Below are 20,407 nucleotides of genomic sequence, written 5' to 3' on the forward strand. Positions count from 1 at the left end.
ATTTCTTCGTGTTTTAGGCCGTTGGTTGTCAGCCACCATAATCTATAATGCATTTTCTTTTCTCCAACGAGAGGATTTGCAAAATGTCGTTGTTTTATATTTTTAGGTTTTGGACTGTTTGTGGAGCAAAACAAACACTTTAAAGATGCCAATTTTGGCTCTGGAAATCTGCATCTTTTAACAGTTATTCAGATTTCGGGATTATAAAAGATAAAGACCATTTAATAGGATAATGGGAATGATTGTTATCATCGAGGAGTAAATATCAAACAGCTGATGGGAGTAACATGGCAAGAAACAGAGAATAAGAAAGAAGAAGAATGATTATCAGCAAACATGACATACAAATATTTAAGGGAAGGACATTTAAGTTGTTTAGGCTGTTTGTAGGCAATCAACAAAGATCAGGGGTAAACTCAAAATATCAAAGAAAGTTAGGAGTGAGCATGGAGGTACTCATACTGACCTTTAGTCAAGACCGAGAGTAAAACAGTTCAATAAATCATATATTTATCTCTTTGAAAACATCCAAATATTCACCACTGACATCTGAGTGAGAAACCCTCCCTGTTTACTCCAGATGTAAAACTGATATTTAGACACTGAACTAGCTTTGAATGAAAACTCATTCATTTTCAGTCGAGTCCTTTGCACCACCCACCAGCTCCATCTGCACGGAGCTCCATATTGTACAATAGAGGGAGAAAATCTCCATGATGTGTCGCCTCAGAGGAGAAACCCTCAGGTCAAACTAGGGCGAGTCATCTTGACATGGAATTCATCATCTCAGGCAGTAGTTATCTGGGGTCAAAAAACAGCTGTAATGAAACCACAGGTTGCAATAGACAACCTTTCAGCAAGAGGTAATACTGCTTTAGCAACACATTTAGACCATTTATTTAGACCATCAGGTAAAAAGCAAAACATATCTTTATGTATTCATTCATTCCAAATGCTGCTTAGAGTATTTGCATGTCCCTTGTTCTTCAGCAAGGGATCTTTCCTTTCATAATCGCAACAACCACTCTCTTCTATAAGAAAGTGGGTTTCATTCATTTCAATCCTAATGAATAACATTTCTTCAGTGTTAGTTCTGTAACTTTCCCCTATATTTCACAGGGTTTTGGTGCTGAAAATATCTCAATACAGTGTCTTTAAGTATCCCTGTAAGACCAGAGGAGTTACTGGTTATGGTTTTCTGTTATCATCGTCTTTATTGCAGCGAAACGCCACCCTCTTCTTCCCTCATCGTCACACTGACCTCGGCCTGACACACTGCCGCCGCCAGAGCTGCAATCTCACGTTTCTCTGAGACATTTACTGAAGGTTACAAACCCTTTATGGAGATAGACGCCGGCAGGAAGAGAGGCGAGGGAGGAAGATAAGAAGGAACAACTTACACTGCACAAGAGGATAGCAGAAAGAGAGAGGAGGCTACAATAGAGATCAGAAATATGAACAGATTAAAAGCATGATTACAGCAGTAAATGGCGCAGAAGACTCGATCATCGAGAAATATTAAGTGATAGAGGCAAGTAACTCTTATAGTTGGTGAACGTCTTTAGCTGTTGGGCTAATAGCTAACCGGCTACACAACTAGAAACATGACATGTGAACATACTCTTAGTTAGCTCGTTTTGTATTCAAAAACCTTCATAATAAAAAGGTAAAAGATGTGTGGTTTCTCATACCTCTATGTAAAACATGCCTCTGTATTGTTGCTAAATTATATCTGCCAGAAGAGTTGGAGAAAGAGATTTGTAGAGATATGGGGAAAATGGATCTTGAGAAGGCTGAAAAGAGAAATAAGTTGAGAGAAATAAATATAAGAAGAGGAGAAGAAAGGGGAGGCTTTAAAGAGTCTGTGACACGAGTTTCCCCCATCATCCAAACCCATCAATTTGAGTAAATATTTTCCCCTTGAAAACCGTTACTGAACTGATTTTGTATATTTGTACTTTGATAACCATTAGTCTGCCCTTCAATGTTGACCATTTTCCGGATCTTCTCGGGGATTCTTCAAGTCCCACCAAATTATGTGTGACGTCATTGCGGGCACAGCGCTCCAGCTGCACCGTTGAGGATCCCAGCATCTGCATGTAAACCCACGATGGTGCACACAGCAGCAAGCTCAGACAGCGATGACAGTTTAATTTTGAACGTGTCTGAGAGCTCATATGAGGCTGAAGGATCGGTTTATGTTGTATCTGTTAGAAGTTTAGGAATTAGGTGCGTCAATATGGGCAATCATACGGTCATGTAGCCAGTGGTGGACTGGGACTAAAAATCATCCCCGGAATCTCGACCGGCCCACTTCGGTACCGCTAGTAAATTGTCAACGTGGGGAGTGGGGGATGTGCTAGTGTCTTACCCGACCGGCCCACTTCGGTACCGGCCCATCGGGATTCGTCCCGATGGCCAGTCCGCCACTGCACCCAGCCCAGCCCACGTAAACTGTCAACGGGGGAGCCTCGCTGCGGGGAAACGGTGGACCTAGTGTCCCGATCGGAGTGGGAATAATAATAATAATAATAATAATAATCCGTGCATTTTATCCATTAATTCCCCCAACATTGTGGTAAAAAAAAAACACACGTTTAATTCACGTTGGTGTACTACAACTACAAAAAGCATCGGTTTGTTTTCTCATCAGGAAATGCAGACCGGCTCAAACAAACGATTGAAAGCACTGATAAATATGAATATACTGTAGTCAACTTCATTAAAACGTTATTAACGTGCCTAAACTCAGTAATTCACCATTTCTACGATGACGACACACTTTGTCCGTGTTTGGCTCTCTCGCCGCACAGTGAAGTGTTCCCGCATTGACGTCACTTCCCGCTTCCCCAAAAACTTCAAAATGAGTCGAAGGAATTTCCCCGCGATGTTCAAAATTATTGATATTTATCGGAACGGTATTGCACCTTATTTCTTAAACTGACGGTGCGAGATAACTAGTAGACCAATATTTCATTGCACAACAGTTGTTGGGATGCTGTCACAGGCTGTTTAAGATAAAGTAAATATGATTAGAAAACATTCACATTGATGCCTTCTATCTCTGCAGCATAATAATTGCAGGACACATTTTTCCCCATTTACCTTTTCATGACAGAATCATCATCAATTTATGATTTCTCTAATGTTTATTTTATTTAATGTTTGTAATTTATTATTAAGATACACATAGATTATTATTATTATTATTGTTTTTATTTTTGGTTAAAGTCCCAAAAAGCTATTCTGTTTGTCCAGAAAATCTGAAACTAACATCATACAGATGTGTGGATGTTGTGGAAGGACAGCTTCACACATTTCCCATTTTTTCAAATAATGGGATTCTAAAAGGAATACTTAATGTATTATTGTTTAGGTTTACACAGTGCTTAAGGCTCTCTGACTAACGGCCCGTCCACACAGCAGCGTTGGAAGCTTCTTCTAACGCTGCTGTGTTTTTCACTTTGAATGGGGTGACGTCACTTTTCGCCGAACTGCATTGTGGGAAGCAGAGCGGAGCTTTCCTGGCATTTCAGGCTGCAAAAGTTGAGCAATGTTCAACTTTTGAAGCTTCCGGTGGAAGCGTCAGCCGATCAAATCATATGCCAGTACAAGCTCTAGCCAATCAAACCGCTGCTTGTGTCAGGGGCAGGAGATTCATGTGATTGGTTGTTGGTCGAGCTTCAGACACGCCCGCCGGCAAGCTTTTTCCTAAGCCGGTGTGGTCGGGCCGTTAGGCATTGGTCCTCATGTAAAGACTGGACGGTTAATTATAAGACAGTTGACTTAACAAAAAATGATGTTTCAAACAGTGTGACTGAATATATTTAAGTTTAAAAGCGTAAAAGGAGAGGAGATTAATTGTCTTGGGAGATGCTGTCTTTCTACATTTCTCACAGTAGACGTGATGAAAGGTAAGAGGCTGCGTGCTGACCCTGTTCTATATTCATCTGAGGTAAAAAGCAGAAAACATGTCTACGGACTGCATTCAAGACAGTTTAATACTGCATATGTCTTTAATACCTTTATACTAAGAGAAGAAAGAAATGGAAGCTGTGTCGCAAGAGGTCAAAGTTCATCCGGTCTGAACACACTGATGGAGAATCAGTCGTTAGAAATAAGAAGCCGATCAGAAGACGTATCCATCTGTGTGTTCTCACATCCATTAACAATATGGTTTCTGTCTCAGTGGCACCAACAAGTCTACAGCGAGAGGAAAGAATCAATGACGGGGACCGAGGTTTTACTACACAACATTAACATACTCTATGAGTCCATGTTTACAAGACAAATCACTCTTTAGGGTGAGTATTCATTAAAAAACACATCAAGTTACTTGCAACTAATGAATAAATATATGCCTGGTATCGGGTCGCATGTTTTCTGATTATTGTATATTATAAATGTCCCAATTAGTCAACGAATGGAAAATGTTTGATGATATTACATAGTCCAAGTTCTCAGAAATGACAATATTAGACTTTTCTTTCTCGTTTATAATACAGTGATACGATCATTTTACAGTGAAATGTGCTATTTGTGCTGTAGAAAATGCAATTATCAATGTTTTTGGACCTTTTATTGACAAAACGATGATATGAGTAATCATAAGGAAAGTACTAAAACATATTTTAACTAGGCTTCCTATCCCCTAGCACATATTTAAACTGTTCAGGAAAGCCGCTTCAATGCTTCCTTGCTTATTTCCTTTAATAGGAGCATCCTTTACCAAAGGAAAGGAGAAAATTCTGTCTCAAGTTTTAGCAGCAGCAACATTTAACGTCTGTGTTAGCCGTTTAATTGTACAGTGAGGATATACTGAAAACATCCTTCTATAGTATGATCCTGGTTAGGACAGGAATCCTAACCTATAATGGACATCATTGAGTATGTCCCTAGACTCATTTTCTATTATGTTATATATAAAATTGCTTCTGGTGTTTTGACTATGTTAAATCCTGCTTATCCACATGGTTTTCAGTGGAGAAAATAAAGGCTATAACTCTGGTATCTTAGGTCGACCCTTGTATGAAAGCATTTGCATTCAGTACATTTCTACACTCCTTTTCTTTTTATTTATTACCCAGCCAGGTAAATCATGCAACAAAGAACACTGAGATCCAAAGTAAACGGCCTGTAGCTGCAGTGTTTTGCTTTTCCTTCAACCTATCACAGCTCTTTGGTGCTACAATGACTTACCGACCTTGAAACCTGACATCAGAGTGACTAAAAATCTCTCCCAGGGGTAAAAGCAGACATTAATAAATGACTAGCTGGGTTGAAAAATGTCAGCAAGGGGAACAAGATCATCAAAAGGACAAATGCATCAGATCTGATGGCTCTTTGGGCTTCAGTGAATGAAACATGATTCAGAGTTCGCCGACCCTCCAGCTCGGCTCCTCTTACCAAAAGTTTCATCTGTTGTCGGCGCATCAGAGGTGACACGCCAGGTAACGGCTTCCTACAACAGCTGGAGGGGGTCATAGGGTCACATGACAGCAGCCTCGGGCCAATCAGAGGCCACCAAGCGCTCAGCATTCCTGAACGTCTGCAGATTGTTTGATATTGGATAACCCTGAATCGCTCTCTGCACATTTTTTCACAACGTCACCTTCACTAAAGTCTGACATTGAGTGGTTTAAGAGACGAGAATCTTTTCTTCTTCCTTCAGGTACTGGATGAAAGGATAACAAATACTATCTTATATCTCTTGGATCTCATGTTTCATAACTTTGACAAAAGATGGGGGAAATGAGTAAGGTATACAACAAAAAAGATGACTTGAGACCCTCCTCATTTATCCAATAGCAAGCCAAGATATTTCACAAATAAAAAGATCACCATTAACATTAAGCCTCTAGTAATCCAACATGTGATGGCTATAAACCTAGGATATTTCAGTCTGGATCAAAGTGGTGGACTGCCGTTTTTGAAAGGGCCCCACTCTGCTCATTTTCATTGTATTTGTTGCCTCTACAGTGATATGTTTTCCATACTTAAATGTTCAAAAAAATGTCTCACACTGTCTGTGCTGCAGAACCTCTTTTCACCCTCTGTCTGAAACCAGAGCCCAGTCTGCTCTGATTGGTTAGCTGACCAGCTCTGTTGTGATTGGTCAACTGCTTAGAGATGTCCCGTGCTTTAGCCTCACGTACAATGTGTTGGAGCGCTAGCCAATAGTAGTGCGGGTCTTACATAGTGATGTCACGATGTTCAGGAAGTAAACAAAGGAGTCCAATGGTGTTTCAGTCAGGGGAGAAACTCCCTCTGGAGGGAACATAGGGATTTTAGGCTTTGCAGACAATTTACATCCACAAAAACCTATATAACAGGGAATGGAAACCCCCCAAAATTCTAATAAGGCCTCTTTAAGTCCTAATAGCTAAGAAATAACCCATTATGTGATGCACAGAAAGCACATTTATAATAGAGTTTGTGTTGTCTGCTGTCGGAGCTCAAAGGGTTGAGGAACAGGAGGATGTGTGAGGGAGCGAGGCGGAGATAAGGCCCGTTCACAGCAACATGCATTATGTGAGGATCTCTTCATTAATGAATAAACCTCCACAGCTTTGTGTCCTGATTGATTCGACAAAGAGAGAGCAGACACAATTTAAACCTTTACAAGACAAAGAAGATGTAGCAAGAAATTAAGAACTTGAACCTCCTGACGGGCAGACCCCATTCGGTGTGGGTGAGAAACCTCAAATCCTCCATCCTGATCCTCAATACCGGAGCCCCTCAAGGCTGCGTGCTCAGCCCTCTCCTCTACTCCCAGTTCACTCACGACTGCATGGCCACACACAGCTCCAACACCATCGTGAAGTTTGCTGACGACACGACCGTCATCGGCCAGATCACTGACGGCAACGAGACGGCGTACAGAGAGGAGGTCGAAAACCTGACATCTTGGTGCCAGGATAACAACCTCCATCTCAACGTCAGCAAAACAAAGGAGCTGATTGTGGATTACAGGAAGCAGCAGAGAGAGGGACACGCCCCCATCGCCATCAATGGGACTATGGTGGAGAGAGTCAGCAGCTTCAGGTTCCTGTGTCCACATCACTGAGGACCTGACACCACCACCATCACCAAAACAGCGGCTCTTCTTCCTCCGCAGGCTGAGGAGGTTCAACATGGACTCCAGGATACTCTGCAACTTCTACAGGTGCACCATAGAGAGTATCCTGACTGACTGCATCACAGCCTGGTACGGCAGCTGCACCGCCCTCAATCGTAAGGCTTTACAGAGGGTGGTGAAAACTGCAGAGAACATCACTAGGACGGAGCTGCCATCCATGGAGGACCTTTACTCCCAGCGCCTCAGGAAGAAATCCCTCCGGATTATAAAAGACCCCCATCACCCCAGCGACAAACTGTTCAGTCTGCTGCCGTCTGGCAGGCGTTACCGCAGCATCCGGACTACAACCACCAGACTCAGGGACAGTTTCATCCCGCAGGCAATAAGACAATTAAACACCTGAACTGTTGAAACAACATCCTCAATATTCATCTGGCTGCTACTTAAAAAGTATTTATCTATTTACCTATATATCATAATAACTTGCATATAGACTCTTATTGCACTATATTTTCTGTTTATCTGTGTTTTGTGTTGCACTGTTGGAGAAGCCTGTGACACAAGATTTTCATCGGCATAACTACACTGTAGCTATGTTCGTATGACTAAATAAAGAACCTTGAACCTTGAGATTAATAGCATGTTGAAGAAAGAACTCATTACAAGCTTAAAATAAATTATGTCTGGAACTAAAAGGGAATTCAATTAGTAAGGAATTACCTATCCGTGGACCTGTTTGTACAAAAAAAGTGGTTCGGTTTCTACTTACAGGTTAGGCCAGTGACTTAATATCGTTTTCCTCACGGATGAGACTGCTGAGAAACAGTCAGAAGAATTGTGCAAAAGTGCTTGTTTTGTCCAGTCCAAACTATTTGTTAGTTAACTATAACTGAAATGTAATTATAAGCTTTTAAGAAAGTAAAAACTACAGAAATGTTTTGGCTTTTTGCCTAAAAAAAATGAATTATATATTTGGTCATTTCTTCAGTAGCATGATGACTGAACTAGAAAAAATGTATGCATGCAATTGACATTTACTTTTCTTTTTATACAAATTTTTCTCAACTACTATAAATGCCAATAACAGTTTTGCATAGTCGAAGTTGACCTGTCAAAATACTTTAAATGACACTAAAATATTTAGTTTTCTTCTCACAAATCAGATATTTACCCCCAACCCCCCAATGTAATGTGTAGGTTATTTGCAGGTAATCATTTCTGACTTACTGTATATTATATACATGTTCTTGCTTCAATTCACATCTATTATGCTGGCCAGCTTTGAGGGAAGATCATTATTAATACCTTAAAGCTCTGATTGTATGAATGTACACAAAATATCTATTAAAACTGCTGAACAAATCAAAATACCCTACTACTGCTACCCTTATTTATCTTTTAAAGATGCATGGATCATGGGTGTATCATTATTAGGGCAGAGGGGGGTGCAGGGTGTCCCATGTTGTTTGGGGTCAGCGGTATTTGGGAGTCTCTGCCTTTGTTCGAACCTCATCAAGTGTGAAAAACGGGGGGCAGGCCTGAGGCCCTCTGCTGCAGCAGATCATCCCACAGAACAAGCAAACATTTGAGAGGAACAACACAAATTTTGGGGTTGAATGTTGGCAGCTGTCACTCACACGAACAGGACATAAGGGTCAGGACTTATGGAGGGTGAGTTATCATCTCCCTCAGGATGAACAACTCAATAAGCAGATAATGACGTCTGTGCATCCCCGGAGAAAAGAAAACTAACATACGAGGCAAACGTCTTACAAGCATCCAATTCTGCCTTTTTCTGTTATAGTAAGGGCTGAATTGTTAATTAAAATTAAAATGTGGAGTTATAATGTTTGTTAGAAATGTGTGTGATATGGTACTATGATACCAGATGATGTTTCATATGCCATACTGTTCAAATTAAGCAGTTATTTTACAAATGCTTTTAACCCTAGAGTAATTAAAGTAACTCATAAATGTGCTGTTACAGTCCCTCTGGATTTGTTCAATTTCCCGTATGTTATTTTACTCACAATCAATTATCACACACAAAATGTGCCATCTTGGCCACAATGTTAACATTAACCACTAGACAGAGAAATCCAAACTGTGTTTTAATGAAGATGAGGAAGCGAGACCTCCCCCAAAACCACGACAGCTACAGCTGAAAGCAGAATCACTGCGTGTGTTTTTAAGTCATTCTGACCTCATTTAGACTAATGACCGGCAACAGATGGCACAGGTTCACATTTCATAGTTAAGATGGAGACTATAGAGTGTTTAGCTCCAAACAAATCTAAACAGGAACTGTAACCTGAGCTGAATCACTGCAAAACGTCCAGTAATTTGAAAATTGGTGGTCTTCCATTTGGTTAATGAAATTTAGAGATGACAATGTGAAAAAAGAAAAAGGTGGAAGCTCATGGTGACATTTGAGAAAAACTGTAAAAACCACACCAACTGCTCAACAGCTAAAAAAGACGGACAATTAGAGAGCAGCTGGTGAACATAGTGAAATATATTTCATCAGGAGAAGTGACTAATAATGGACTTAAATTCATTAATAAGGCACAAAGAAAGTCCTTGTGTATCTGCTTGTTGTGTAACAAGTTCACCATATCAACTTAAAAAAGGTGATTTGTTAATATTGTGTTCACAAGTTGTTACCGCTGCCACCAGGTGGCCAAAAATAGCAATCATTGCTCATTTATTGTAGAAAAGCTAAGGCTCTGACCTTCATATTTCTGTAATTTCTCTTGTCAATGCTACAGTGGTGACTGCTGGCTTATCCTGACCAAGGACAACAGGTTACAGGTTAACACACGGTCCTGCTTAAAGTCAAATATTACCTCCTCTAATGGCCTTTACCTGGGTCATTAACTGCCTAAAGTCCAACAATAAGGACATGATGGCAGTAGTACCAAACCACTGCAGCTAATGGCACTCATATCATATGAAATAACTATTCTGGGTTCACATGTTGGTGGGAGACCCCAATATTCATGCCTGATATCCCTGGAGGGCCGACACATGTTAACCTTCTGTCCATGATATATCTACTTGCCAAATATAGTGTTACAAACACATAAAATTGCATTTTCTGTTGAAGTACCAAATGCATGAACAGAAAACTTAAAGATTGCCCTGAAAATTATATTTTGTAAAAAAAATCCCTGAATGTGCAATTCAGATCTTATTTAAACTTGTTGACCTTTTTCAAAATCCTGTTTCATGAGGACATAATGTGGTTTGAGCACAGTGATTTCACTTCCAATACTTCAGCAAGCTTTTCTTTTCTTCGAAGTGAGGAAAGGCCACAAAGGGTGATGATGGAAGTCCCCCTCCCCTCTTTCCCCTTCCCATCCCCCGGCCTCGCCCCTCTCCTCTCCGCCCCTCGTTTGGGGATGCAGGAGCTCATCACTATCTCTGGACCAGGCCCGTTTTATCCCCCTCTCACACACAGACAAACACACACACACACACCACTGAATCACGTTGCATTAAAAAAATCCTAAAATTGCTTCCAGCTGGCTGCGAGTAAACCTTGTCCCGACAGAAAGCTGAAACAAAAGCATGTCTTGCACAATAATTTCCCCAAAATGCGCACACAGGGTTGCACACTTGCTCCGACTGACTCTGCAGTGCAGTTCAGACCCGAAAACTGCGGCTGCTTTTGGATTTAAAACACCGAAAAACAAAACTTTTACTGATTTAAACCGTCCTCCTGCTTTCAAACAAAAGGCTGCTATAAAATTCCGCTGCAGATAAACTGTCTTTCACGTCGTAGTGGTGAAAGTGCCCGGCCTCCATGTGTGTAGTTTTTCACCACTAACGGTATGATGCTGCTGCTGCACCGTGCATCCTCAGCGAGCACAAACCCGGACAAGAAACCCCCCGGGGAAGAGCCAGGAGAAAGAGGTGCAGAGAGAGAGAGGGGGGAGGAACGAGACCGAGATGGCCGGGCTGAAGGACTTACCAGTCGGTGTCCGAGGTCTCGTCAATGACGTCCTGGTAGGCGGTCAGCAGGTCCAGTCTGTTCTTGCCCAGATTCACAGCCATGTTTCCGTCCCTGCAAGCATCCAGACCGCTGCTGATGGAGAGAGACGCGGAGTGAGACGAGAGGACGAAGAGGAGGATGAGGAAGAGGAGACAAAGAGGCCGGTCGAGGGGTCCTAGCGCCGGGACGTTACAGGCTGAACAGCCTCATGGGTCCTAGTGCCCAGCAGCGTGTTGGTTTTTTAGTGGAAGCAAATCTGAGAGGGTACGGAAGAGGATTAGGGACACATGAGGAAAGATTGTTGGGGCGTGACCAAAAGTTTAACAATACAATTGAGTTCTGGTTTTAATCTCAGAATATTGAAGTCATAATTTGAAGAACTAAATTATTATATTTAAAAACTAAATTATTATATATATTATTTATTTTTAGGTATGGGGTAGAGATAATTTTCAGGAAAAAAATTGGAAAACAAATCTGAATTTTTCTTTTGAAAATCTGTGAGTTATGAGACTAAAGTCAGAATCCCAACATTTTCAAAAATAAATTCTAAGAAAAAGGTTTAAGCTTTTTCAGTTTAAAGTCAGAACTCTGAGATTAAAGTCAGAATTCTGCATTTATTTTTTCTGATAATTTATTTATGTTTTCAGAAAATCTAAGATTTCTGACATTAATCTCAGAATATATATTAAAAAAAGCGTTTTGATAACCCTTATCATCTTCCATAGCGAGGCAAGTGAGAAGAAGAAAACTAGTGTACCATTTTTTTTAATTCCTATTCTGACATTATTAACCTCATTTCTAGCCTACAGAGAGACATTGCATAACTTGTCGTGTCTGGAGTGCAAACTCCAAACAACAACAACAAACATGTAATTATCCTGCAATCAAAAAAATATTTCCTCATAATGGAAGTCTCCTGCGAAGAAATATGTAATGTGCCTAAATTAAAAAGGACAAAAGGAACAGTGATTCATTTATTGGTTAACTCCTTGTTTTATTTTATCTCAAATTGCCCTTGAGGCCTTCAAATGATTGCGTTTTCTAAATTAAAAAAGGTAAAAAGCATTCTGTGTACAATCATAAACAGAATAGAAATGTGGAACTTTGCACCGATTAATACAGAAGAATAAATGCTATTAACACGCTTAATGTCTGCAGCAGATCACACACAGGTGGCAGATACATGAGCACATGTCTTTAGTCAACGAGATTAATCTGCTGCAGCAACAACAACAACAACCCTGCTCTCAAATTGCCTGAATATTACTCAGTTCACAATCTTTTACTTTAATTATCATGAAATAAAACGTGTTTAGTTTTTAGAGTCTGCAGCCATGCTAGCATCTTGGTGACGCTTCTCATAGGCCCCAGGCATTTTAGGTAAATGCTAACATTAAGTCTATCATGATGTTTTCTATGCTCACTATCTTAGTTTAGCGTGTTATTATTATGATCGACTCTGGTTTCAGACAGAGGGTGAAAGGAGGTCCTTTAGTACAGGCAGTATGAAAACAATGATTTCATAACATTAAAGCATGGGTACATGTCACAGTAGAGGCACAAAATACAAATATGAAACCTGAAAGTGAACTGTATATATATCCTCTTTAAGGTGCGGGTCTGTAATGGGATGCAACTTTAGATCTCTTGCATGAAAGGCAGACCTATCAGACCAATCAGAAGTTGGGTCCAGGGTCCAGGTGTCTGTAAACTAAATGCACAAAGAAACATTGACAATCTGGTAAATAGCAGATGGAAATGGTCTGGTATGAATACTGTGGGGTAACTGTGGAATGAGGAACAGGTGTGCAGGTTGAGATGGGAGTCAGGTGACTGGGACAGGTGGATGGATGGAGAAGTAGTCCAGCAGAGTTTGAAGGAAATGGCCTGGAGGAAGTGGGACTGCGGCTCAGAAGCACAGGCAATCCCCTGCATGAAATGAAACAAATCCAAATAAAGTGAAACAAAAAAACTGATCTACAGTATGATTGTAATTTAATGTTTTTCTAAGCAAGTGGTGCAAGAGGTACATATATTAGAGTAATACAAATAAGATGGTCTAAAGATACTCCAATACCAGTAAAAGTCCTGAATTAAAAATGATACAAGTTAAGTACAGATTAACTGTCAGCAAAAAGTATCAAATCAAAACTAAAAGTACATCTAAATGTGCTGAATTACAAAGACTGGCTCAATTCACTGTGTTATATTACTATATCATATAATTAGTTTGAGTTTTTATCCGTAACAAAACATGTCAGAGCATTTTAATGTTCCATCCATGTGAAGCCAATTGTATACATTGGATTGATTTGTGGTACTGTATCGTATATCTTTATTCGTAAAAGTGTCAGACAAATGTAAACTTTGATTGCAAACTATACGGCTCAATATCTTTAAAGAAAAAAGTGATTGTGGCTGACATTCCTCCTATTAAGTTAAATGTTTAAGATGATAAAAGATTAAACAATTAATTAACAAAATGTCAGTGACTTTATAATCCAAGTCTTCCTCTACAAGCTCCTTTTAGAGGGAATGATGGACTGAAAATCTTTTCTTCTGGAGATGTTGACATTTTGGGAGGTCGTCCCCCCCAGGTCTGGTGGGTCTGTTGCCCTGGTAACATGCGTTGCCTCAGAGGGTTGAGCCTCAATGTTTTTCTCCCAGGCTCGGCTGGCACTGAGCCCACATACCTCCCCTCTGAGGCGGGGAGAATAGAGCAGAGGGGAGGTGGTGGTAATGGTGGTGGTGGGCACTTTAATTGGCACAAACTGCAACGTACTACAAGGTGAATCTGCTGAAACTCATTGTTTGCATAATGTATCTGCCCCCTGCTGTATCCACTGCTTGTTAGTTTAATTTATGTAAATGTGAAGTAAGTCCTCTCCAATTTATTATAACAAAATATCTTCTTCTTCGGATAAATAAACAGTTAAGACTATGTTCTGTTCTATGGATGTCAGGTATTTGTATTTTGTTCCTCTACTGTGACATGTTTACATGCTTTAATGTTCAAAAAGGTATTTATTTTTCTCATACTGCCTGTGTCGCAGCACCTCTTTTCACCCTCTGTCTGAAACCAGAGCCCAGATTGCTCTGATTGGTTAGCTGGCTGGCTCGGTTGTGATTAGAGATGTCCCGCCCCCAAGCCTACACAAAAAATGATGTAACACACTACAGGAAAGGGAAAACCCAACAAAGCATAATAGGGTAATCTCAAACACAACTCAGAATAAAAGTGCATCCAGATTGAACTAAAAAGGAATTTCAAACTCATGTTATTTGCAGTCAAAGAACAGGACATGTTTGCTGTTCCTCCACTTTGGGAAAAAAAGCTAAAACAATCAACATGCATGCCCACATCTTTGATTTGTATATTCCCAATTTAATCTCAGTTTATCCTTTCATAGACCTCAACCTGAATGAAACTACGTTTGTACTCAAAGACTGACAAAAGCTCCCCCGGATGTAGAGGAGGTGAGACACAATTTCAGACATTTTTCTTTAAAAGAAATTCATTATATAGAACTTGTTCTGCAAAAAACAAGCGACAAAGTATCTGTGTAAAGCAGTGGTTCTCACAGTGGGGTCTGTGTTAGCCTCTCTGAAAAGACCATACTCATTTATATCATGAAATGAAACTTGTTTTGCCAACATGCAAGCATCCCGGTGACGCTTTACATAGGCAACAGGCAGTTGAGCTAAATGCTAACATGCTAAAGTTTAGCAGATACCCTATGATGTTTTCCATATTCACTATCTTGGTTTAGCGTATCAGCATGCTAACAGTGGTACTATGCTGGGGCTGATGGGAATGCCATGTCAGAAACACTCCCTCCTTATTCCTGTCACTGTCACTCACACACACACACACACACACACACACACACACACACACACACACACACACACACACACACACACACACACACACACACACACACACACACACACACACACACACACACACACACACACACACACACACACACACACACACACACACACACACACACACACACACACACACCATTTAAGTGGGTTGGTATTAATTAATGCTCCTCACCCTGCAGGTCCTTGTTATTTCCTGCAGAAACTTTGTTCTGTGTGTGTGTTCGGTATGTGAGTAATTTAGTAGCATAACTATTCACATAGATAACATAGTGATTTCCTGCACGGTAATCATTATTCTTGTTTAAGAAACCAGAAAAAAAGTAAATTGATAGAGGCACTTTTTTTCAGTTTGTTATGAATATTGAAGCAGCGGGACTGGATGAGACTTGAAGTGACTACAGAATTCAAATCTTCTCTCAATGAGCTAGAGAGGAAGCTGATACTAAACTGCCTCTCCTAATGGAGTGTCTGACGGGTAAATTAGGCTGTCAGGGTGAACACTGAGGATTACACCGACTCTGCTACCAGCTCCAGGAAGGAATAAATAACACTTAGAAAGTCAGTGACTTCTTAGCCACCAAATGTCCATGGAGAGCAGCTTTAGGTCCCTCAAAATGAGGGAAGTCTCTGGTGAAAAAGAAAAGGCAATCACTTTTAATGAGAAACTTTTCAAGGAAACTTTTACTGCCGATGTGTGCACAGAGGAGGGATGAGCTCAATTTAAATGTATTGCATTTACCCTGAAGACATCTGTACCACTCAGTTGTGTTTTTCTTTTATATTAAACTGTTTTCTTTCGACTGAGATGTACAATTTTCTCAAGAAATCCAAGAATAATTTCCCTATAACAGGGTAAAGTGTTTAAATGTCTTTTCTTAGTAAAACATTCAAAGATTATTCATTTAATATGTTCCAAAATCTCCATAGTTAAGATGCTTAAAACTGCATCTCCTCCCATTCTATGTGAATGGAAAATAACTAATAAACTGGTTTTGCGATCATTTTTCTGTTGATCAACTCTCCAAGTACCCTCTAGCTTCTCTTGTTTTTATGTTTTAATGTATTTAATTTCACCCCGTATCCTGGTGATACTGTCATATTAGAAAAATATTTTCTTTTGTTTATCAAGGGGTATTTTGTCGGTTAATTTCAAGTATATTTGGAGTTATTTGGAGAAATGTAAAGTGATGTCTGTGAGCAAACAAAGGGCTTTAAACTGGTTTTAGCTTCTTGCACACTCTTTGTTGCATTCCTTTTCTCCTGACAGAGGGCTATTGATTGATTTTATTGATCAGGGTCTATATTTGGACGTCTTTAAGAGGAGGAGGCAGACAGGTGCACAGATGGACAACAAACAAAAGAAGAAACTCCATTATCCATCTGCAGTCTGTTCCTTTGTCTGAAACAAGCACAGTCACTCTCCTTTGGTTTAATGTATAGTCAGTGTTCCTTCTCTTGTTGATGCATGCACAGAAATACATCAGTGTAGCAGACAATTAAATTCTGTCTCTAAGCTCTCGTCCTCAGAGATGGTCTCAGAGTTAAGCCTGGTTTAACAGCGTGGGTCGGAATCTGTCTGGAAAGGAAACAATAAAAAAGTATTTTATGAATGAGAGCTGTGGGAGTTGTGGTGGATGTGGAGAAAAGAGATTAAAGACATTTAAAGAAATGAAGATTAATTCAGAGGATGTTGAGCTGTAAATCTTCTCAGAAACGTCAACTCGTAAAACTGAGGATCTGGTTTGGTTTCTGAAGCCTCTCATTAAACCTGAAGTACTGCTGGACCAGTGTCAGTGCTTTTATATCAAATATCAAATATGATAAGAGGATGATGATAATATCAATGTAGGGAGACTAACAGGTCACAAAGTGATTCACAGAAGATTACAGATGTAATAAACAATATAAAAGGAAGAAAATAGCGAACACTTGATATCTACTCCAGGTTTATATTTTAAACTGCTTAGCTTTGAATAATACAAATATAAATGTAGCGTCCCCAGTTGAATAATGGTCTAACTCTCAAACTGATGGTATCCTTTTATTGTACACACTTGCATGTATACATTAATTGTCAAGTACCAACGTAAGAGCTAAGAAAAGAAAGAAAACACAATAATTAGCCACCATCTCACAGATAAAACATCTCCATTCCTTATATAGCAGTTTTGCTAATACAAAAGCGTGAACTCAAAACTCTGCAAAACTACGAAATAACACCACATAATATCAATACACATATTCATTAAAGTAATAACAAACCTTGTGCCCCTATCAGCCAGGTGCTAAAAACCTAACGTAACTAATTATCTGAAGTTAATTTCTCCGTCATTCATCCGTCATTACACGTGTTTACAATCATTCGTTCTCTATTCACTTCTGGCAAAAGTCCCTTCAAAATAAAAGTCCGGATCTTATAACTATCAAAATAAAAGTAGAAAACTAAACACCTCGAGGCAAATAAAATAATAATAAACATATCACATTTTCAGTGGTAACAATAAAAAAAAAAGGTAAATACGACGTTGGACTTTTTTTTTTTAAATAAAGGAAGTTTATTTTGTTTGCTTACTGTGATTTAATTAAATTAAGAAAGACACTTTTCTTTTTACTCCTGACCCTAAGAGAGGTATAAAAACAGAAAGTGTGATGTTACCTTTACATTGTTTATGTGCTCAAACCACAGCATTGTCCCAATAAAAAAGAGATTTAGATGTGTATATTTGTGTGTTTAAAAAATAAATAAACAGGAAATCTAAATAAATGTAAAAAGAAAATTATTATATGCAAAATATTTAAAAGAGTAATAGATAAATAAATAACTAAAATAAATCCGTAATAATATAATCTGAAAACAATAATACAAAATGTATCTCTATTTGCTGCTATAAAGCTGTGTTCTTATGTGGATCTCTTTACAGTCTGCTCCCAGACAAAGAGAAGAGGCTTCAAAAGAAAAATATTTATGAATCTCGAAGGGTTAAAAGTCTGACAGGCTGTGCAGGAGAAATAGAGCTTACATACCAGAGAAGTGAGAGCAGCCTGTGGAGCTTTAATCCACTAAACAGAAACCGGACCAGAGAACGCTGTGAAATACTGAACCCAGCTATAAGAAACACGAGTAAAAGTCTGTTAGAGCCATAAGACATGATATTGTCTTCAATAGCACTCTTGAGTCCTGAGATAGGAGGTACACTTTGTATTTGTGTACCATTGTTAGGGGTGCACAACATGAGGAAAAGATACTATAATGTTATTTATAATAAATAAAAAAAACAGAAAGCAAAGCAAACCTAGTTCTGCTTTGCTTTCTGTCTTTCCGTGTAGTAACACAGACAAATGATGCTGTTACATTTTAAACTGTAAACGTTTTTTACTGAAAAAGTTGAATTAAAACTGACTTGACAATATAATGAAGATAATGCCTATAAATCTGTAGATTATCATGATTTCTTTCGTTTTTTCTCTCCATTTAAAGCACTTTAAATTGCCTTGTTGGTGAGTTAATGAAAGCCACACACACAAAGCGTCAGAGGTCCCCATGACGTGACTGTGCAAACAGACCGTTGTCCCCAAAAATAGATGAATACCAACACACACACACACACACACACACACACACACACACACACACACACACACACACACACACACACACACACACACACACACACACACACACACACACACACACACACACACACACACACACACACACACACACACACACACACACACACACACACACACACACACACACACACACAGGAATGTGTTCATTTCCTTTTCGGTGTGAATGTTTACACTCGAATGTTGAACATTTTTTTGAAGCACATTGAGAATAATAGTCCTTTGAAGGGAGGAATGTAGTGTGTGTGTGTGTGTGTGTGTGTGTGTGTGTGTGTGTGTGTGTGTGTGTGTGTGTGTGTGTGTGTGTGTGTGTGTGTGTGTGTGTGTGTGTGTGTGTGGTTATTGTCATTCTGACTGTGTTATATCTGAGGATAGCAATTTATTTTAAAACCTGACACTAGTTTGTCTTTTGTTCTATTAATCTGTACAGCACTATTAAGATTAATTTATATACAATCCGAGCCACATCAATTCATTCTTGTCTTCATTAACAGGTTTTCCAGTGATTGTAATAATAATTTACATTTGAACATTGATAAAATAATCCTAACGAGAAAGATTCAAAAGAAGAGGAGGCAGATACTGAAGCGGCAGCTGAGATATCCCCACTCTAATTTCTAATATGGCCCAAGCTCCGAAAATACTGGATCCCACATTCCCCAGGATGCATCAGAACAGCATATTGTCATTAAGTAATTTCTCAGGCTTCGTAGAGCGCTTACAGAGACAAGAGTACATGACACCACTGTTTCCACAATTAGCTTTTTACTCCAGATGACTGCATTTAGTTAAAAAAACTACTTGAGTAACTGAGTCCAAACCATCTGAACAGTCCTGGTCCAACACACCATGTCCTTTCTTTCCTGATAGCAACAAGAGAATAGTTTAGAGGTATGCAGCACAATTATTAATACAATCGTTTTTTTTGTTTTTTGTTTGGAAATAACCACATTAAAGTGATAGCAGTGAATGTTCAGGAATAGCATTGTATAATTGAATACAATCATAGATTACCTTAACAAAATTCAAATGACTCAATCGCCCAAATTGGCATGGCATAACATTACAGCTTTATTATCAAAATATATTTTTAAAATCGTACATTTTGTTTTAAAATTAAGACCTTTAATATGTGGGTTGATGCTGTGGTAAATCCCCAAAACAATCTGTACGTTTTTCAGTTGATCAGATCTCTGTCTCCCTCTAGTGTTCAGTTTGAGGAATCACAGGAAGGTCAGAGAAGAAGTAGGATTATTGTTCTTAAAAGGTATTTTATCCTTATTTTATATAAAAGAATCTCACAGTTTTTACTCATACATATTAAAATAAAATACATTTGTATTGCTTTTCTCTAATTCCTGAGAATATTCTCAGGAAATACACAACATTCTACGAAAGGTCTAAAGGCATTAAGATGAGTTTTCCAGCTTGTTTTCCAGTCTCATATTATATATTAGTATTAGAACTTCTTTCTCAACTTTTTAAAAAAAAATATGGGTTGTATCAAAGGTGAAAATGTAGTGAAAACGACTTAATTTTTAACAGTTTTCCAAATAATTATTTCATATAGCAATGCATTATCTAAAAATCTAAATCTGCATATACATCATACAATGAATTAACTGTTTTATGTATAAACATTTACTGTCAACACTTTTTTTTAAAGGATAAAATCACAACAAAACCCCACCCAGTGTTTTATTAACAGATTACTTTTATTATAAATATACAGTGTTAATGGAATGGTACCTGACACTGCCAGCCGTTTTACCGTGTATAAACTAAAACAAAATGTAACCAGAGTTTGT

General features: G+C 39.0%; 1 protein-coding gene across 5 annotated transcripts in view; it reads right to left on the minus strand.

Moving 5' to 3' along the window:
• Window positions 1-11,246, minus strand: part of dbn1 (drebrin 1) — a 96,510-nt gene extending 85,264 nt beyond the window's left edge. For 2 of the 5 annotated variants that reach the window (XM_079650279.1, XM_079650277.1), the window contains exon 1: window positions 11,052-11,246. In XM_079650279.1, the coding sequence (XP_079506405.1) occupies window positions 11,052-11,134 (83 nt within the window). In that variant the 5' untranslated portion in view covers window positions 11,135-11,246. The remainder of the gene's footprint in view (window positions 1-11,051) is intronic. The other 3 variants (XM_079650278.1, XM_079650280.1, XM_079650281.1) reach the window with 3 other exon arrangements.
• Window positions 11,247-20,407: the final 9,161 nt, after the last annotated feature.

Source organism: Notothenia rossii (assembly GCF_949606895.1).
Source record: "Notothenia rossii genome assembly, chromosome: 9".
Lineage (NCBI taxonomy): Eukaryota > Metazoa > Chordata > Actinopteri > Perciformes > Nototheniidae > Notothenia > Notothenia rossii.